The sequence below is a fragment of the Carcharodon carcharias genome, chromosome 1 (assembly GCF_017639515.1).
Source record: "Carcharodon carcharias isolate sCarCar2 chromosome 1, sCarCar2.pri, whole genome shotgun sequence".
NCBI classification, from domain to species: Eukaryota; Metazoa; Chordata; class Chondrichthyes; order Lamniformes; family Lamnidae; genus Carcharodon; species Carcharodon carcharias.
In genome coordinates, this window is record NC_054467.1 from 57,043,595 (window position 1) to 57,066,010 (window position 22,416).

Consider the following 22,416-nt stretch of genomic DNA (forward strand, 5'->3'; position numbering starts at 1 on the left):
CTCCTGTACATGTCTTGTCTTCCACCACTAATACTGAGGAGCCACAAATACTGTTAGAATATCAATGCTGATGAGCTGCCCTCACTCAACAGTGTTCCTTGAGGAAGTAGGGTTAGAAACACTTACATCTAACTCTTCCAATAGAGATTTAAACACATCCCACTGATACCACACAAGGGGTGTGGAGACTAGTTTAACTGAGGGTGACATCACAGGAATGTGAACCTCACAGTGGGACACTATTACTGAGTGGGAGGGTATCTAAACCTTGACAGAAGCGGATTCCAATGTAGAAATTCACAACACCTTCAGTTGACAGAAACATTTACATAACAATTAAATGTATTCACAAAAGTGCAATGTCTTTACAGTTACAGCACATCCATGACCTAAAAGTGACAACAAAATTTCTTAACTTTATTAATCCTGCTGCTACGTTTGGGTGCAGCCCCGACATCCGCAGCAGAGGTGGAGGCAGCCTGCTGACTACTACATCCTGATGTCTGTGATGATCTTGGCAGGCATCCTCTTGTGGCCCGAAGCCTGGAAGACCCTGGCCTGGTCAGGGTCGCCTGCTCAGGGGGAGAAGTGCCCTCGACGGTCTGAGAAGTTGGACTGAATAGGGTCACGAGCAGAGGGGGCTGTGAGCGGTTGCACAACCTTGGAGTGTCCTGAGAGGAGGTTCCCTTATCCTCCCTGTAGGTGCCCAAGGGCCCTGCCCTGACTCCTGCAGGAGATGATGCACCTGGGAGGAGGTCAAGGTGCCCCGTCCCCGTGTCACCGACATTTTGATGATGCCCACTGGGTTGTGTGGCCATGGAGTGCAAGGCCGAGCACAAATCCAGCAAGATCTTCTGGACCAAGGTCCCCATGGTGGTTGCCAGCCTTTCCCTGGTGAACTCGGAGCTCTCGCATGTTGGAGCCACAGCATCAAACAGAACGTGGACGGACTCTTCCATCATTCACTCCACTCTGCTGAGTGATGCCAAATCACTGCCTGATGTTCCACTACCTGTCACTGCGTCGTCAAGATCTGATTCGAAATGAGTAAGTGGTCGGTCACCAGCAGCCCTCCGAGTGCCCAAGGCCTGGCCTGTCCCTGCGTCCGACTGCTGTGGGGACGTGTCAGTGAGATGTTCTCCTGAATATGAGCCTGAGCCTAATCTATAGCTGTGCCCCACCGACGAGTGTCCCTCTGAGCTGGTAGAGGGTGCGTGAGAGAGCCATGCCGGTTCTTCCAGAGCTTCCTCTTTGGATGTAGCCTAGGGTCTCAGGCTGGTGCTTGACTGCCTTGTGGGCCTCAATCTGCTGCTTCTCCATAGGAGTGATGTCTGTGCTCCCCAGCCAGCTCGGCTGCAGCCTCCTCAAACTCACTGAGGGCAACGATGTCGGCTGTCCCTCCCCCAGTCTGTAATCTTTCACACCTGTTGTGTGCCAGCTTGGCTTGTATGAAGAGGAAAGAAAGGCATGTGATGAGAAGGGATGGAACAGAGGTTGGGTAAGATGCATGTGTCTGCTGAACCCTCTCCAGAAGGGCCAGAGGATGGAGTGCGAGCAACCTAGCCAAGCTGTTCCATTACAGCTACAAGACTGGCCACTACCCGGGTAATTGGAAAATTGCCCAGGTATGTCCTGTACACAAAAAAAAGGGCAAATTCAACCCACCCCATCAGTCTACTCTCCATCAGTAAAGTAATGGAAGGGGTCATTAACAGTGCTATCAAGCGGCACTTGCTCAGCAATAACCTGCTCATTGATGCCCAGTTTGGGTTCCGTCAGGGCCACTCAACTCGTGACCTCATTACAGCCTTGGTTCAAACATGGACAAAAGAGCTGAACTCCCGAGGTGAGGTGAGAGTGACTGTTCTTGACATTAAGACCATATTTGACAGAGTGTGGCATCAAGGAACCCTAGCAAAACTGGAGTCAATGGAAATCAGGGGGGAAAATTCTCCACTGATTGGAGTCATACCTAGCACAAAGGAAGATGGCTGTGGTTGTTGGAGGTCAGTCATCCAGGGCATCACCACAGGAGTCCCTCAGGGTAGTGTCCAAAGCCCAATCATCTTCAGCTGTTTCATCAATGACCTTCCTTCCATCATATGGTCAGAAGTGGGGATGTTCCCTGATGATTGCGCAATGTTCAGCACCAGTCATGACTCCTCAGACACTGAAGCACTCCATGTCCAAGTGCAGCAAGATCTGGACAATATCCAGACTTAGGTTGACAAGTGGCAAGTAACATTCGCGCCACACAAATGTCAGGCAATGATCATCTCCAACAAGAGAGAATCTAACCATCTCCACTTGATGTTCAATGGCATTACCATCACTGAATTCCCCACTATCAACATACTGGGGGTTACCATTGACCAGAAACTGAACTGGACTAGCCACCTAAATATTGTGGCTACAAGAGCAGGTCAGAGGCTAGGATTGTGCGATGAGTAATCCACTTCCTGACTCCCCAAAGCCTGTCCACCATCTTCAAGGTACAAGTCAGGAGTATGATGGAATACCCCCCACTTGCTTGGGTGAGTGCAGCTCCTACAACACTCAAGAAGTGTGACACCATCCAGGACAAAGCAGTCCGCTTGATTGGCACCACATCCAAAAACATTCACTCCCTCCACCACTGACGTACAGTAGCAGCAGTATGTACCATCTACAAGATGCACTGCAGGGATTCACCAAGGCTCCTGAGACAGAACGTTCCAAACCCTCAACCAGCGCCATCTAGAAGGACAAGGGCAGCAGATAGATGGGAACACCACCACCTGCAAGTATCCCTCCAAGTCACTCACTATCCTGTCTTGGAAATATAATCGCCATTCCTTCATGGTCGCTGGATCAAAATCCTGGAACTCCCTTCCTAACAGCACTGTGGGTGTAACTACACCACATAGACTGCAGCAGTTCAAGGAGGCAGCTCACCACCACCTTCTCAAGGGCAACAAATGCTGGCCTAGCCAGAGCCCACATTCCATGAATGAATAAAAAAAATGATAGATGGGATGGTGGTGATGTGAAAGCTTCTGTGAGAGAACAAAGGATAATAATTGGTCCCCCTGAAGATCAGTGGTCGTCCATGTGTGGAGCCTCACAAGATGGGGGAGATCTTAAACAGTTTTTTTGCATCAGTATTTACTCAGGAGACTGGCATAGTGTATAAGGAAGGAAGGGAAACAAGCAGTAGTTTCATGGAACATATAGAGATTAAAGAGGTGGAGGTGCTTCCTGCCTTACAGCGAATAAAAGTAGATAAATCCCCCGGGACTGAAATGATATTCCCTCGGACCTTGAGGGAGACTAGTGTAGAAATTGCAGGGGCCCTGGCAGAAATATTTAAAATGTCCTCAGCCATGGGTGAGGTGCCGGAGGATTGGAGGGTAGCTCATCTTGTTTCGTTGTTTAAAAAAGGCTCCAAAAGTAAACCAGGTAATTACAGGCCAGTGACCCTGACATCAGTTGTAGGTAAATTATTGGAAGGTGTTCTGAGAGATCGGATATATAATTATTTGGACAGCCAAGGGCTGATTAAGGATAGTCAGCATGGCTTTGTGCATGGTAGGTCGTGTTTAACGAACCTTGTAGAGTTTTTCGAGGAGGTTACCAAGCAAGTAGATGAAGGAAAGGCTGTGGATGTTGTCTACATGGACTTTAGTAAGGCCTTTGACAAAGTCCCACATGGGAGGTTAGTTCAGAAGGTTCAGACACTTGGTATCCATGGAGAGGCTGTAAACTGGATTCGAAATTGGCTGTGTGGGAGAAGACAGAGAGTGGTAGTGGATGACTGCTTCTCAGACTGGAGGTCTGTGACTAGTGGTGTGCCTCAGGGATCTGTGCTGGGACCATTGTTGTTTGTTGTCTATATCAATGATTTGGATGATAATGTGGTGAATTGGATCAGCAAGTTTGCTGATGACACTAAGATTGGAGGCGTTGTGGACAGTGAGGAAGGCTTTCAAAGCTTGCAGAGAGATCTGGACCAACTGGAAAAGTGGACCAGAAAATGGCAGATGGAATTTAATGCGGAAAAGCGTGAGGTGTTACATTTTGGAAGGTCAAACCAAGGTAGGACATACATAGTAAATGGTAGGGCACTGAGGAGTGCGGAGGAACAAAGGGATCTGGGAGTTCAGATACATAGTTCCCTAAAAGTGGCGTCACAGGTAGACAAGGTTGTAAAGAAAGGTTTTGGCATACTGGCCTTCATAAATCAAATTATTGAGTATAGGAGTTGGGATGTTATGGTGAGATTGTATAAAACATTGGTGAGGCCAACTTTGGAGTATTGTGTGCAGTTCTGGTCGCCTAACTACAGGAAGGATATCAGTAAGATTGAGAGAGTGCAGAGAAGATTTACTAGGATGTTGCCGGGTCTTAAGGAGTTGAGTTACAGGGAAAGATTAAACAAGTTCGGACTTTATTCCTTGGAGCGTAGAAGAATGAGGAGAGATATGATAGAAGTTTACAAAATTATGAGGGGTATAGACAGAGTAAATGCGAGTAGGCTCTTTCCACTTAGATTAGGAGAAATAAACACGAGAGGTCATGGCTTTAGGGTGAAAGGGGAAAGGTTTAGGGGGAACTTCTTCACTCAGAGTGGTGAGAGTGTGGAACGAGCTACCACCTGACATGGTAAATGCGGGCTCACTCTTAAGTTTTAAGAATAAATTAGATAGATACATGGATGGGAGAGGTCTGGAGGGTTATGGACTGGGTGCAGGTCAATGGGACTAGCGGAATAATATTTCAGCACAGACTAGAAGGGCCGAATGGCCTGTTTTTCTGTGCGGTAGTGTTCTATGGTTCTAAATGGTTGTGCTAATGGTTGTGTGAAATCCCTGGAGAGAGTAGCTGTTTGTGTGCATGATGCCATGATTAGAGTTTAATACTGGAGGGAGTTGAAGGATGACTTACCCTGGTGGAGCAGATAAGATCATTCGTTGTCTTCCTGCACTGGATGGTATTTTGGGCACGGTTGCCAGCTGCGCTCACCTGCTCCGCAACGGCCTCCCAGGCCAGAGACGTGAGGCTGCTGTGCTTCCCAGAGACAGCCCTAGGATACAGAACATGCCTGTATGCCTGCACTCCTCTCATCAAGGCTTAGAAGGCCTGGTGGGTGAAGCGGGGTACTGCCTTCTTCTTGTGGCTTTCAGCCTCCCCCTAGTGGCTAGAAAACATTGCTGCACATGTCCTAAAGACAGGTGGGCTGGAGAGAGCGATGTGGTGTTTAAATGCGGCGCTCAGATCTTCGTCCCCGCCAGCTGACAGTGTCCAGACAAATCAGCTCCCGACCTGCCAGGTGGTTTGGCCCAATACGCATCTGTGCGCAATAAATGAGCTTCCAAGTGCGGAATCAGGCACAAGTTCCTGCCATTTTGGCCACTGAAACCACCCGCTACTGCATTTAGTCTCAAATGTAAAATTCCACCCATAGAAACAGAAATAGGCCATTCAGTCTCTTGAGCTTGTTCCACCAATGAATTAGGTCATGGTTGATCTGTATCTTAATTCCGTTTACCCACCTTGTTTCCATAAGCCTTGCCCTTACCCTTCCAAACAAAAAAAAACTTACCTTAGTTTTGAAATCTTGACCTGACCTAGCCGAAACAAACGTTTTAGGGAGAGAGTTCCAGATTTTCACTATCATTTGTGTGAAGAAGTGTTTCCTGACATCACCCCTGAATGGTCTACTTCTAAGTTTAAGGTCATGCTTCTTTAGGGAAATAGTTCCTCTTTATCACCCTGTTTCTCTTTATCAGCATATCAATTTCTTTAATCTTTTTTAACACTTAAATTAGATCACCATTTGTCTTCTATCCTAAAGAAAATACAAGCCGAATTGTAGTTTAAGCCTTTTAGCCCTGGTATAATTCTGATGAAACCACATTTTATCCCCACCAAGGCCAATACATCCTTTGAGGTTTGGTGCTCAGAACTGATGCAGTACTCCAGACGGCACCCAACCAAAGCTTCATCACACTAACCCTAACTTCTGCTTGTATTTCATCTTTCCTGAGATAAAAAACAACACTCCGTTAGACTTTTTAGTTTTTTTGTACCTGTCCACTGGTACATGTCCTTATAGTATTTCCTGCATTTGGAACCCTAAATCTCTCAGCTCCTCCACAGTTTCGAGCATCTCGTTGTTTAGGAAATACCCGGATCTATCTTTTTTGTCTAAAGGGATGCTTCATATTTCCTGACAATAAACTTGATTTGCCACAGGTTTGCCCACTCAATGTTCTTTTGCAACTTTCTGCTATTATCTACACTATTAACTAAGCCACCTAACCTGGTGACATCCGCAAACTTAGATATCTGTCTCTCTAGTCCTTCACCTAAATCTAGTGAAAAACTGAGGCCCTAATACAAATTCTTGGGGGGAATCATTGGTCACACTGTGCCAATTGGTCAATATAAAGATTTTCCTTACTCTGTCTACTACTTTCTAAACAATTCGCTACTGATGTCAATTAGCTGATAGCAAGTCCATGTGCTTTTTTTTGTTAGCAGTCTCTTACATGGAACCTTATTGAATGTTTCTAGAAATCCATATACATAACATCCATACACACACCTTCATAGCCTCATGAGATTACACTGTTAATGATCTCCCCAAAATGGTAACCAACACAATTAGAGATCACAAACTTGAAAAACATGATGATTTTGTTACTGCGACAAATAACTGATTATGCTATTATCAACAACGTTTAGTTTCTGCACATAAAAAATAAATAGCTATAAACAACATATCTATTGCCAAGGGGTGTTTATTTCATAGCAGATGATACTTTTAACTTGATCACTGAATTGCATGGGATCAAAGTTGTTTTTCGGAGCAAACAAAAACACTGGATAAAACTACCTACTCACCAGGTTGAGTGTTTTTATCTCCATGATTTCGTTGCTTCTTCTTCTTCTTTTGTTTCGCCTCCCTTTCTTTTTCATCATCACTAAAATCCAGAGCCTATTAAAGACCATAATCATTTGGTTTATGACTAATTCTTACATTTCATGGCTTCCTGTCACACTTAGAAATGCAGTAATCAACCACACATGGCTTTTAAATGAGACAGCTGTGTTATCTAAAAACCCATTAATCTCAATTATAATGGCATTATTACTGCACTTGAACACTAAACATAAGAACATTAAGGCATATGGAGGATCAGTTACATAGACAAAATCCCTCAAATGATGTGCACTGTATAATGCTCTATATTTGAAGTTTAAATCTATTACATTAGTAACACAACTAGAACTTAATTTAGTTTATATTAAGTTGTACAGCTGAAAAAAATGCATTGCCCTCAGTAGCGACAGTCAAAAGAATTGAGATGTAGATGAACACAAGTCCAATTAGAAGTTAAATTTTGTAGTGAAACATGCTAGGGCAGTTTATTTTACACAAAATCTAAGTAAGTAGTTGGACAGGCGGCCCTTAATTTGTCTTGCATGTAATATTTGAAATTAGTCCCATTTAATTCCAACCCAAATACCAGATAGCCTTTAGCATATCAACCAAGTTTATAAAGGACCATCTGCACATTGTGCCAGTAGTAGAAAGAAAGCCATAAGTTCTGTGCTGATTTTTTGAAGTCACCCAGGAAGTAGCATAGCGGTGCAGAGCAGGGAGAACCCAGGTTTGATCTTTAGTCTGCACTAAGGGGCAAAATTTTGCCCTTGGTGGGGGTGCAGGCCCCACTGGCTTGGCGCTTCCTGTGCAGGGGGGAGAGGGAATCCCCAGCTGTATTACTGACAGTCCAAAAAACTTTAAAAATATAAAAATTAAAAAATTAACATTTCCCCCTCATGTGACAATGTCACCCGAGATGGGACAAGTTAATAAAAAGGACATAAACTTTATTACACTTTTTAAAAACAGACATGAAATCTCATCCCGCCAGTGGATGAGGTTTCATGCATTATCAGGCACCCGCTGAGGCTCCTGGCCTGCCTATCAGCCTTAAGGTTGGACGGGCAGGTCTTTAATTATCTTAATGACCCTGCCAATGGCCTCAATTGGCCATTGACAGGTCGGCGGGCGGACAACTGATTTTGTTGTACGCCCGCCTTCCTAAAAATTTAAAGGTTCCTCCCGACATCATCCCGCGTCATCTTCCTGTCGGTGAGCAGCCCCGCCCTCAAATTGCTGACGGGAAAATTCAGGCCAAGGTCTCAGCCCAGACTATAATTGGGCTCAAGGTCCCGAATTATAGAAAGAAAATTAACCAAGGTTCCTATTCCTTATAAAGTGACTGCAGTGAAAGTGTGGAATTATGAAGAAAACAGAGATTGGCCTTGGTTCTGATCGCCCCATGACTGAATAATCTGTGGACAGTTACCACCATTAAGTAACGGCCACTTTGAGTCTGCGGATCGCTGACACCCACGACCCAGCAAAGATGGAACTGAGGAAAGGTCAATAATCATTTCTGCATAACCACCTACTATATTCCAATCACAGAGTTGCAAAGTATTGCTCACACCAACTCTATGTAAGTAGAGTTTTCACCCAAGTGTCTAATTTCTTTTCATATACTTTACTAGCATTTGACTGCTAAATATAAAAGAGTACTTTGGGAGAAATGTTCCCCATTTCTTTTGAGCTCAACTAGCTGTTGCAGTTCTCTATCCTCCATCAATCTAGATGGTTCACTTTAGTATCACCGGTGAAGATTCCCACAGCATTTCTGCCAGACAGCACCATCAATCAGTATTCCTTGCAAGCACAAATTTAAAACAACATTAATGTCAAACCAGAATTACTGGAGTATGTGTTAGACTATTAGCAAGCTTACTAACGTAATTTCCCCAAATTGTTCAACAATTTCACTAATGATTCTAATCAACTCTGAGAAACCTGCCATAACATGGATACCTCCAGAACCTATTGTTACACTACCCAATGTACAACGGGAAACAGTACAACCCTTTGTACCATAACTGGATTGCAGTGCAGCAAATACAGAATCTAAGTTGGAAGGAAAGCTGTGTTGGCATCCTTCAGATGAGACAATAAACTAAGGACACCTCTGCCAAAGATTAGACGGCTGTTAAAAATTATTTAGCACTGGTCAAAGTTCTTCCGCTGTCCTGGACAGCATTCCTCCTCAATCAACACCATAGAGAGAGATCTTGGATTATGCTAGTGCACAAAATGGCTGCCATGTTCCATTACAAAGCACCTGTTAATGCATTTCAAAGAAATTCTTGCTTAATGGAGCACCTGAGACATGATAAGGAACAATGTAAGTGTGACTTCTTTCTTTCAAACATGAATCAAAATTTCATAATATATTTTAGTTTTTTGAACTTTGGTTAGCAACTTTATAAGAGAAAATGTTTATTCTATTTATGTAAAGCTTGATGGAGCATTATATATAGCATTGCAAGGTTTATGTCTGTTTCCATTTATTTAACTTTAATCACCACAGGGCACAGATTTAAGATAATTGATAGAAGAAGCAATGGAGAAAGGAGGAAAGACCTTATCACACAGCAAGTGGTTAGGATCTGGAATGCACTGCCTGACAGTGTGGTAGAGAAAGGTTCAATCAGGTATTCATGAGCAGAGAGCCAGCATATGGCTTGTTTCTCTGTTGTGACAATTCTTGTGACTTTTCCACAAATAATTCTATAAGTTTTTCTCCTTCCAACAATTTATCTAATGCCATTTTGAAGCAACTACTGAATCTGTATTCACCTTGTTGGACAATGCATTCCAAACTTGAATTACTCATTGCATAAGAAAGTCTTTCCTTCTGTCACCTTTGGTCCTTCTGTACATCACCTTAAGTCTGTGCCCTCTGATTATCAATCATTTTGCCATTAGAAACCATTTCTCTTTCTTTACTCTAGTAAAACCTTTTCATGATCTGTCATGATCCCCAGCTGAGGTTACCCCCAGACAAGCCTGATCCGAGTGGAACCCAGCTTGAAAGATCCTAACTTTTATTTGTCAGTTTAGATACGTGGAGAGTGGCTACTGAACAGAGTCACTGGAGTCAGCTAATGAACTTATAACAAAAACATAAAACAATTATTAAACAGAAAAGGATGAACTATATTACAATACTCCTTCACTCACAACTATACCTTTACAGATAATACAGATTTGTACGGATAACACAGGTTACTTACTAAAGCTATCTTATACTCTAATGTGCACAGTAAATACACAGTCCATAAACCAACTGGCAACCTATGGTCAGACACACCACACTCTGGAACCAAGTGACAGATACCACCCCAGATAGATGCTATGGATCTCTCCACCCCTGTTTCTGCACCCATGCTTTCTGCATGAGCAGTAAGTTCTATGTCAGTACTGCATAAAAAAAAACTTTTTCCCTCTCATCCCCTCCGCAACTCTTGCTCAAAACCGTAAGTCTGTCTACCAAGTCTTTGCACCAACAGCTAATAGGAACAGTTTTTCCTTGTCTAACTTATCCAAACGTGCCACTATCTTGTATATAGTCAGGAGCATGATAGAATACCCGCCACTTGCCTGGACAAATGCAGCTTCAGTTCCAACAATGCAAGAAGCTCAATACCATCAATGACAAAGCAGCCCACTTGGTTGGCACCCCATCCACCATCTTCAACATTCACTCTATCCACCACCAATGCACATACAAGATGCGCTGCAGAAACTCACCAAGGCTACTTTGACAGCAGCTTCCAAGCCCATGACCTCTACCAGCTGGCAGCAGGCATATGGAAACCCCACCATCTGCAAGTTCCCTCCAAAGCCACACACCATCCTGACTTGGAAATATATCGCCATTCCTTCACTGTCGCTGGTTCAAAATGCTGGAACTTCCTCTCTAACAGCACTGTGGGTGTACCTACACCACATGGACTGCTGCGGTTCAAGAAGGCAGCTCACCACCACCTTCTCAAGGGCAATTAGGGATGGGAAACAAATGGTGGCCTAACCATCATTGCCCCAATCCTGGGAAAAAATAATTAAAAACCGCCTCTATGATCACCCCTCAATCTCCATTAACCAAGAAGAACAGCTTCTCCAAATTACCTAGTCACTAAACTCTCCCATCCCTGGAATCATTCTGTCTCTTCTCCACCTTCTCAAGGGCCCTTACATCTTTCCCATAATGTGGTGACCAGAACTGGACAGAATACTCCAGGTGGGGCCTAATCCACAGTTTTATAAAGGCTTGGCATTACTTTTCTGCTTTTGTACTCAATGGCCTGAATTTTCCCGTCGGCGATTTGGGGGCGGGGCCTGCTCGCCGATGGGAAAATGACCCCTGACATCATCCCTTCCCTTTAAATTTTTAGGAAGGCGGGCGAAATCAGGTGTCCGCCCACCGACCTGTCAATGGACAATTGAGGTCATTGACAAAGTAATTAAGATAATTAAAGACCTGCCTGTCCAACCTTAAGGCTGGCGGGCAGGCCAGGAGCCCCAGTGGGCTTCTGATTATTCATGAAATTTCATCCACTGGCTGGATGAGGTTTCATGTCCGTTTTTAAAAAATTTAATACATTTTATGTAATATTTATTAACATGTCCCATCTCGTGTGACATTGTCACATGAGGGGGACATGTTAATAATTTTTAATTTTTCTATTTTTAAAGTTTTTTTGGACTGTCAGTGATCTCCCTGAGACAGCACATAGTCTCAGGGAGCAGTGCGCTCTTTCACACGCATGACAGCTGGGGATTCCCCCCAACCCCCACACAGGAAGCGCATATGAAATCCAAGATCTCAGATGCATTGTTAACTGCTCCCTCAATATGTCGTGCTGCTTTCAAAGATCGATGTGCATCCAGCTTTCATTAAAGACTTTCATCTCCCAAAAAACCCAGAAATAGACATAATGGGCCAGATTTTTGCAGAGTTGGGCAAAGTTGGGAGGCCTTTAAAAGTACCAGGTGTGACTCGTTTCTGGGATTCCGTCCCCCATTCCTGGCAATTTTAGCTTGACTTGGGATAAGGATGCGGCTAGCAAGCCTGTACCCTGCACTCCCGGCCTTGCCAATTCCATTGCAGGGGTAGGCATCTCAACTACCTCCAATTTTTGGGGAGCTTGGCCAGCTTCTCAAGGACTCATGCCTCACAGTCCCTCAGAGGAGTAGTGAACCAAGTACGCATTCATAGCAACATAGGAATTAGGAGCATTCAGGAACCTTTTGAAAGATACGTTTAAAAGGTCATACCCATGCCTCCCCATGCCACCTTCATGCCCACCTGCATCCCCCATGCTCACTCATCCAGTATGCACTATGTCACTATATTGCTCATTGGCTCTGTACAATAGCAAATCTTGAAATGCTCATGAAAAATAAACACTCATTCAGAAATCTGCCTCGAAAAAATCTGTTGTTCTCACAACCTTATAAAAGTATCAGATACTGCCACTCATAGTTTCAATCATGGAAGCTTTTCCCCACTTCACACCTCTTAATCTTGTTCCTGGGATGGCGGGGCTAACACATGAGGAGAGAATGAGTTGATTAGGATTATATTTGCTGGAGTTCAGAAGAATGAGGGGGGATCTCATAGAAGCCTATAAAATTCTAACAGGACTAGATAGGGTAGGTGCATGTAGGATATTCCCAATGGTGGGGGTGTCCAGACCAGGTGTCACAGTCTGAGGATACGGGGTAGACCATTTAGGACTGAGATGAGGAGAAATTTCTTCACCCAGAGAGTGGTGAGCCTGTGGAATTCGCTACCACAGAAAGTAGTTGAGGCCAAAACATTACATGTTTTCAAGAAGGAGTTAGATATAGCTCTTGGGGTGAAAGGGATCAAAGGGTATTGGGAGAAAGTGGGAGCAGGCTATTGAGTAGGATGATCAGCCATGATCGTAACGAATAGCGGAGCAGGCTCGAAGAGCCAAATGGCCTACTCCTGCTCCTACTTTCTATGTATGTTTCTATGTAAAATGATTTTTAGCTCCTGAAGGTGTACTTCCGTTCTTTTCCTTTCCCCGCCTGGTGACTTCTTACCTGGAGGAGTATTACTGGAGATCCTCCATCTAGCACAAGTTGGGCAAATCTTTCAGCTTAGTTTTAACACATCACGAGTTTAGCCTTTTCATTCCGAGCTCAAGTTTTCACCCACATTGACCCATGGAGACTTTCAGCTTCTAGCTGCTCTCTCTCTCCCTCTCTCAGACTCTGGCAAACTGTGTCTGAGATTTTTCAGGGATGTCTTAAAAATCCTTCCCATCAAAACCTTGAGAGCTGAAATCTCTTTCATCATGTAATTTAATGGACAGTTTAAAGCACAACTGTTATAACCTGACAGTCTCAACACTTTTCTGGGACTTTAGAGACTCTCGGTCTATCCACTATTAGCACACAGGCTGCTGCTATTGTCTCCAAGCATCAACATTGTTTTACCAGGAAGGTGGTACAATCTGGACCCCCTTTAATCTTTAACAATCAAACCAGCCAAGCTTGCTGTCATGCAGACTTCAAAACAGGTCCTTCATTTAACCTTAAAGACCCAGTCCTAAAACATATGTTTATTAACCTCATAATTGTAACAAGAATGCAACTCAAAATCAACAAACGGGTAAGGATGAGACCATTTTGCATAATACTGAAGAGATCAACTAAGTTTTTCAAATCAAACTTCTGAGATCATTTATATTTGTTCATGGGAAGTGGGCATCGCTGGTTAGGCCAGCATTCTTTGCCCATCCCTAATTGCCCTCATTCAGGCATTTAAGAGTCAATATGTAAAACCAGATTTCCTCCCCTGAAGGACATTAGTGAGCAATTTGGGTTTTTACAACAATCAACAATGCTTTTAATTCCAGATTTTTACTTTTTCATTCAAATTTCACCATCTGTCATGGTGGGATTTGAACTTGGCTCCTGGGTCTCTGGAATACCAGTCCAGTGACAATACCACTATGCCACTGCCTCCCCCTGTAGTCAGGTCTCATCAAAATAGGAGTAAAAGAATTGGAAGCAAATAAAAAAAAAGGCAAGGGAAAATGAGTAATTAATTGCATAATTTGAAGACCACTTCTTATGCCAAAAGCCTTTACAGCTGAGTTGCGTTCTGCTTATCAGTCAATTGCTTTCTTTGATAACTGTAGCAACAATTCTGTGTACATGATGATCTGGAAAGAATGCTTATGCCAAAGGCTTTACTATAATTCTCCCAGCAAAGGTAAGTTTTACAAAGAACAGAAAGGGTTTACAAATTTATTTATATTTCCAATCTATTTGTAAATGTCAATTCTCAATAGAGAATTTCTTTTAAGCATTTTATCAGAATGATTTTGTGACTGCAGTTGAAGGTTATGTGCACAAATCACTAAGAATAAATGTACTTGACTTATAAATAAATTTGGGACAAAAAACAGAAATATCCTTCACTTAAGCCTCACTGAAATTATTTAAAAGAACTGATCTGATTCATTCAAGCTATCAAACAAAAATGCCCAAGCCAAGCAAAAGCAAAAAGATGAAGGTCAAAGCACTAAATTTTCAACGTAAGCAGCAGCATTAATTTCTAAACCCCAGTAAAATGTTATATTTATAAATATATTTCCTATATGTTATATATATTCCTAGTAAATATTTTTGAAAATTTACAAAAATGTCTACTAATTTTTTTAAAACGTTGAGAATTTAATTTGGTTTGTAAATTGGTTAAGTAAATTGCACTCGGAAACACCTAGATGTTATGAAACCATCTTTAATTTATCATGGAAAAGGTTGATCAAAAAGCAAATTATCTTTGAATCTCAAATGTGATGGGAAAGATCAGACTTGAATAAGAGAGCTACATTACCCTTCCTCCCAAAAAGTATTAGGAGCCATAAATTCCTTTGCAACAAATAAATTATGCAGAACTTAAACAGCAGCATCCACAGAGAAACGACGCATGATAACCAATATGTCTCGGCAACTTGTTTTTGTAGTAAAAACAATTACAGCTGGTGCCATCTTAGTGCAAGTATTGATTCATTTTGGACATAAGTTCCCAAACATTTTTGCTGAGCCAGAGTTTCATGTTGTTTGTGTGTCTGACTCTTGCTAAGGATAAGCGTTTTAGTCATCTTCTAACAACTGTAATTTCTGAACAATAATATAAGATTTTAAATGGATTTTGAACCGATTTACCAATGCACTCAACTTAAAGTTTTGTTTGTGAAAGTGGGTAACACTTTGTTTCAGGCGCACAGTTTCAGGCTGAACGACTCCCATATTTAAGGGTAGCAAAGTCTCTGTGTTAATTCTAACTGCAGAAGAGTAACCATCACTGCACCAGTATGATATTTTACACTCTAAGTGTCCTCTTTAATGGAAACTGCCAATTATTTTACATTAGGCTAGGAACGGAATTGCATTTACCCAAATTAATTTTACTTTAGGGACGTGACAACAGCAATAACTATTTCCAAGAAGGGACATGAATCATGCTGTAGGAACTATCAAGGTATTCCCTCTTGACAATAACAGGGAAAATCCTGACACACATCCTCCTAACTTGCCTACTTCCTGTGGCTGAGGAAATCTTCCAAGGGACATAGTGTAGCTTTAGATCTTCCAGTGGAACCTCCAACACTGCCTTTGTTGCCAAGTTCAAGAAAAATGGTGAGAACACTACCAGGAACTCTCACTGACCAGACCCAAAGCATTTGACTTAGTGGGTGCAATTTTACATTTATGAGGCTAAGTGCGGGGCGGGCAGTTTTGGTGCCGCCCACCCCACCGGCCGGAATAGCAGGAATTCATGCCTGATTCCGTGCTTCGAAGCTTATTAATTATGCACAGGTTCATATAGGGCCAAATCACCTAGCAGGTAGGGTGCTGATTCGTCTGGCTGCTGTCCAGGTGTCACATTTAAACACCAGTCCAGTCCAACAAATACATCTCACTTTCTCCAGTCCACGTGTCTTCAGGACATGTGCAGAGATGTCTTCCAGCCACAAGGAGGCTAAAAGCCTCAAGAAGGTAGCACCCCACTTCAGCCACCAGACCCCCCAGGCCTTGATCAGATGAGTGGGGACACACAGGCATGTCCTGTATCTCAGGCACGGCTCCAGAAAGCACAGCAGCCTCAAGTCTCCAGCCTGGGAGGTAGTTGCAGAGCAGGTGAGTGTGGCTGACAACCACAACTGAAACACCATTCAGTTTAGGAAGAGGATGATAATGATGATGAATGATCTCATACACTCTGCCAGGGTAAGTCATCCTTCAACTCACTCCAACACCAATCTGTCATCATGGCATCATGCACTCAAATGGCTACTCCCTTCAGAGATCTCACACAACTATTAGCGGGGGACACATATGAACATTTGTGTTCTCAGAGTTTTTCACATCATCACCATCCCATCTATTGTGTTGCTCACACTCTATCCTCTAGTCCTTCTGGGGAGGGCTCACCACAAAGAGGGGACATGCATCTCACCCAACGGCTGCTCCATCACATACATTTCTTTCTTCCTAATACAGGCAGAGCTGGCACACAATAGGCGCGAAAGATCACAGGTTCCAGCAACCTAGGTCAGATCACAGCTCCATCACTTCAAGAAAATCGTAACAATCACAGTGTCTCACATTCAGACTTACCTAGCCCAGGCTCATCAACTGAATCTCTTTTCTAGGCACCAGCAGATCGAGGCCCACAAGGCAGTTGAGCACAAGTCCAGGCCCCCAGACCACATCCAAAGTAGAAGCTCTGGAACAACTGTGCTCACACACATCCTCCACCAGCTCAGAGACATACATTGGTGGGGCACAGCTATAGATTGGGCTCGGGCTCACTTTCTGCAGAACACTACACTGACATGTCTGCCCAGCAGTCAGAGGCAGGGACGACCCAGGTCTCCGTCACTCTGAGGGCTGGAGATTAGCCACACGCTCAGTCTGAGTTGAATGATGAGTCTCTGGAAGAGGCCGCCAGATCAATGCTGGAGATGCAAAGACAGAAGGCAGAACATTAGGCAGAGATGCGACACTCACTCAGCAGACCACAGCGAAATATGGAGGATGTTTTATCCATGTTTTATCTAATGTCATGGCTCCGACATGTGGGATCCTCGAGGTCACCACGGGAAGGCTGGCAACCACCATGGAGACCTGGGTCCAGCAGATCTTGTCAGATTTGCACTCGGCCCTGCACTCGATGGCCACACACCCTAGTGGGCGCCATTAAGATGTAGACACCTTGACCTCCCCCCCTCCAGGCGCACCATCTCCTGCAGGAGTCAGGGTGGGGCCCCTGGGTACCCACAGGGAGGATGAGTGTCACCCGGGCATCCCGGGGTCCTCCTCTTAGGACACTCCAAGGGTGTGCTGCCTCTCAGAATCCCCTTTTGCTTGTGACCCCATTCACTCCAGCTTCTCAGGCTGCAGAGGGCGCTTCAGCCTGAGCAGGTGACCCTATCAGGCTGGGGCCCTCCAGGCCTCAGGATACCAGTGGGCGTCTGCCAAGGTCACTGCAGACATCAGGACGTAGCAGTCAGCAGGCTGCCTCCACCTCTGCTGCAGATGTTGGGGTTGCACCCAGGTGTAGCGGTAGAGTTAGAAAAGTTAAGTAATTCGGATACCACTTTTAGGTCATACATGTGCTATACATGTAAAAAAAATTGCATTTCTGTGTATACATTGACAGTTATGTGAATGTTTTGGACAACTGAAGGCGTTGTGAATTTCTACATTGGAATCTTAAGTCTGGGTTCAGCCATCCTCCCACTCAGTGATAGTATCCCACTGTGAGATTAACATTCTTGTGAGGCCAACCTCAGTTGAACTAGTCTTTGCACCATTATGTGATATCAGGGAGGGAAACACATCAAGGGGATGTGTTTAAATCTTTATTGGAATTGTAAGCATTTCTAGCTGTTCTTCCTCAAGGAACACCATTGAGTGAGGGCCACTCATCAGCATTGATATTCTAGCAGCATTTGTGCCTCCTCAGTGATAGTGGCAGAAGAAGAGACATGTATGGGAGGAGATCCACAGGCATGTCCACATTTCAGTCGCAGCAGTGTTTGCATCATGAGATGGCGGTGAAGGCTTTGAGTCTTCTCTCACATCGCTCTTGTTCCTGAGTGGACTCTCAGTTCCCAGAGTGAGCTCACTCACAGGGCTCCACAGACCAAAGCAAAAATTAATGGCCTGGTGATTCATGAGGCCAGAATGTGCAATTGTGAATGTGGGGCTTGTTCTTGCTGCAAGTGTGTGGACATCCCCTGAGGTGAAAGGGAATGGTATTGGGGGGTAGGAGAGGTGTGGCCATATTCCCTCACTTAACTTTACTCTTCCTGGAACTGGTCAGCAACTAAAGTATCATGGGCACGTTTCCCACATCTTCCTGCCTTCATGGCGTGATTGCGCTCATACCAATCCTCAGCAGCCTCCTGAGGCTCCTGGGCCTCTGGATCTTCATCTTCCCATGAGCTCTCTTCCTCCTCCAGTTCATTCTCTGGCAGGGGTTCACCTCTTTGCGTTGCTAGTTGTGAAGGATGCGATGATGTGGGAAACCTTGTCGGGAGTGTACTGGAGTGAGGCACCTGAGTGATCCAAGCGTCTGAAATGCATCTTCAGAAGCCCTATGGTCTGGTCTATAAGGGAGCGTGTGGAGCTGTGAGCAGTGTTGTACCTATCTGGTGTCATCAGCCAGCATTTCAGTGGGTACCCCTTATCCCCCAAGCAGACATTCCTGCAGATGTAATGGCCCCTCAAAAATCTCAGGTACCTGGGAGTGATTGAGCAACTTCCAGGGTACTGTATACTAATGTGCAGTATGTGCTTCTGAAGGTCACACACCAGTTGTACATTGATGGAATGATAGCCCTTGTGGTTTATAAACATATAGGGCTGCTGCCGTATATATATGGGTGTAGTCTACTGCATCCTGCAGTCTTGGGGAGCCTGAGATGGCAGTGAAGCTGGTGAATCTCACAGCCTGGCTATCTTCATCCAGAGCAAACCTGACATAACGATGGGGGCCTTCCTGTAAAGGGCATCTGACCTCCTTCATGCATCGATGTGTTGCGGATGGAGAGATGCCGCACAAGTCCCCTGTTGATACTTGGAAAAGAGCCAGGGGCCAAGCAATTGAGTATAGTGGTCACATTCAAAGCCACTGGCAGGGGATACCCTCCAACTCCACATGGCATCAGGTCTTCCCAAAGAATGCAGCATATCTGATGTACCAGGACAAACACATATTTGCACGGCATTGCCCCTCACTGATTTGTAAATAGGAGACTCTTCTATGATAAACTCTAAGTCTGGCGATTCACCTGGGTCTATCTTCCTGACCCTCCTGCTCATTCTCTGGCTCTGCTTGAACATGTCTCTCCTGCTCCCACTGGAACTGCGACGGCATTACCCCTCCCTCCTTCACCTCCTCCATTGCATTAGGGCCCTGACAAAGGCAGCATTGAGCCCTGGATCCATATTTGCTTTTGCCTTCCCTCTGAAAGGAAACACTGAAGGCAATAATGATTCAGGGGGAAAGAAAATGAAGCTCAGAAGATGAAGCGTATGGAAACTGTAAGGGTCCATAGTTCTTCTTGCCCCACTTGCATGGTGGCTGGTGCCCCCGTGTCGCTGAGACACACATTGAGGTGGCCAAGGTGGCATCACAGATATGTAGCATCTTGATCCCTGTGTGGGATGCTAAAGTTTCAGTGAGATGAATGGCCAACCTAGCTCTGTGCTCCAATCTCTGGTCTGACATATTAATGACCAATCAGTTGCTCATGGTCAATGAGTGAATGCTCTTTGGTCCGTTAGGGATGTCAATTCTGGTGAACATGTGACAGGCCTTCACTGATGGAATGCCATATATGAAACAGCTATGCCTCCTTCACTATTGCCCCCATTCCCAAATTCTATGTGTTACTCTTGAGATTTAGCGACTTTGATGTGAAGCCACTGGGATCGGAGCACCCCTTTAACAGTGCTAATGGAGCCATCGTCTTTCATCGCAAGGAGGTCTTCATCCTTTCTTTCTAAGCAGACCCCTGTTCACTCCTGCAGCAGCAACAAGTTAGAGGGTAACCCCAGAAGGACCCTTTGAGTTCGCCCTGCCCCCTAACAGCTCTACCACAGCCTCCTTCCCCATTGCCCAGTTTGTGTTCATCATCCCCACCCTCGCCTCACACTCCACACTCCTCCCCCCACCCCCCCCCACACCGGGGTCAAAGTGCTAGTTCCTGAAAGTGGAGTTCTGCCTGACTAACACTGCACAGTCGTTTCTTTGTGGACAACGGTCTCAGCCACCAGGAGTAGAAAACCCCTGCACTCCCCAACACCAGCTGCAGTGCTGGTCACTGTCTGACTGTGGAGGCCTGCATGAGTCCCAGACCACAGTGGTGTTCTTCAGGACAACATAGGCAAAGAGCAGGAGCAGACCAACCTTACAGCGCCAGCAGCGTGGCATTCATTTGCAACAAGACTAGCACAGCGCGATGGCAGGTAGGCTATGTATGTTCCACTCACATTGAAGTTATGAGTGAACTGAGGTCCAACTTGTGCACGCCACCCCTTTTCAAATGGATTTGAGGCCGACGTAATTTCCCGCTGGTGTCACGCAAGATTGGAAGCAGTGACAAGATTCCGACGAGCAGCTGTTTTCATGAGCATTCATGAGATGTTCATGAATGCCAATGGAGTTCAAGCCTCTTGCTACTGGGATAACCAGCCAATAATAAGTCAACAGGAGAATTGCAAACTGTTTTTACACAGGCGGATTTCTGGCATTTTGCCTGCTGCCGGATTCCCTGCTCCCGTCTGTCATGAAATCCGCCATGGGCGGATTGGGAAAATTTCATCCTATGTTCCTGTGGTATGTTGCTAATGCTTCTGATGGAAACACTTTCAAACACCGTTGTCAATACAACAGGATCTGTAGAACTAGAAATAATATGGCTACTATTGCATGAAATTAAACATATAATGTTCCTACGTGTCAATGGCCCTTTTTTATTCACCCAAGAGGGAGAGTTTTAAAAACAAGTTTTAATTATAATCAAACCCCAGGAGTGCAGTTACTTTTTAATGCCACATAGGTTAAAGTATTGAATGTCAGAATTTTAATCTACAGAATCACAGAATCATTACAGTGCAGAAGGTGGCCATTCGGCCCATCGAGTCTGCATGAGCTCTATGCACTGCACTAGCTCTCTGAAAGAGCATTCTACCTAGTCCCATTTCCCTGCCTGTAACATTGCACATTCTTTCTTTTCAGATATCCATCCAATTCCTTTTTCAATACCTCGATCAAACCTGCCTCCACCACCATTTCAGAAAGTTAATTCCACGTTCCAACCTCTCATCGGTTTTACTCGTTTTGCCAATTATTTTGAATCTATGCCCTCTAGTTCTTGATACTCCCTTGCGTGGAAGCAGTTTTTCATTATTTACCCTGTCCATACCCCTCAGGATCTTGAATAGCTCTATCAAGTCCCCTCTCAGCCTTTTTTTCCAAGGAAAACAGTCCCTACCCCTCCAATCTATCCTCGTAGTTACAGTTCTTCATCCCTGGAATTAATCGTGTTAATCTTCTCAGTACCCTCCCCAGTGCCTTCATATCCTTCCTCAAGTATGGTGCCCAGAACTGGGGGCAGTACTCCAGGTGAGACCTAAATAGTGTCTTATACAAGTTCAACCTGACCTCCTTTCTCTTCTGCTCAATGCTCCTGTTAATAAAGCCTAAGATACTGTATGCTTTATTAACCGCTCTCTCAACATGCCCTGCCATCTTCAATACCTTATATACATTGAGGTCCTTCTGTTCTGCATCTCTGAGAGACTCTCCCTTTATTTTATGTTGTCTCACCATATTCTTCCTGTCAAAATGAATCACCTCACAATTCTCTGCATTGAACTTATCTGCTACTTATCTGCCCAATTCACCAACATGCCAATGTCCTTTTGAAGTCCAAGATTATCTCATCACAGTTGGCAACGTTTCCAATCTTTGCATCATCTGCAAATTTTGAAATCATGCTCTGAACACCAGCCTCAATCATTAATATATATTGGCAGAAGCAAGAGTCCCAATACTGACCCCTGGAGAACTCCACTACAAAACTGCCTCCGATCTGAAAAACATCCATTAACTGTCACTCAGCCTGTTTCTTATCTAAGTGTTTTTCTCTCTTTTATTCCATGAGCTAGAATTTTGCTCAACTTTGTGTGGCACTGTATCAAATGCCTTTTGAAAATCCATTTACACCACATCAACAGCATTGCCTTTATTAAACTTCTCTGTTAACTCCTCAAAAAACTCCAATTTAGTTAAACATGATTTTTCCTAAATGAATCCATGCTGGTTTTCCTTAAATATCCTGCACTTGTCTAAGTGACTATTGACTTTGTCCCAACCTATAGTTTCCAGAAGTTTCCCCACCACAGAAGTCAGACTAACTGGTCTGTAGTTGCCA

At 44.4% G+C, this 22,416-nt stretch overlaps 1 protein-coding gene and 1 long non-coding RNA gene across 3 annotated transcripts in view; one reads left to right on the plus strand and one right to left on the minus strand.

Moving 5' to 3' along the window:
- naf1 (nuclear assembly factor 1 homolog (S. cerevisiae)) overlaps window positions 1-22,416 on the minus strand; it is a 292,709-nt gene that overhangs the window by 38,486 nt on the left and 231,807 nt on the right. For both annotated transcript variants that reach the window (XR_005942629.1, XM_041184276.1), the window contains exon 8: window positions 6,886-6,979. Coding sequence is in view for 1 of the 2 variants with exons in the window: in XM_041184276.1 (XP_041040210.1) it covers window positions 6,886-6,979 (94 nt within the window). In the remaining variant the exon portion in view is untranslated. The remainder of the gene's footprint in view (window positions 1-6,885; window positions 6,980-22,416) is intronic.
- The window catches only part of LOC121276223, a 70,018-nt gene that overhangs the window by 7,451 nt on the left and 40,151 nt on the right, over window positions 1-22,416 (plus strand). The gene's annotated exons all lie outside the window — the stretch shown is intronic.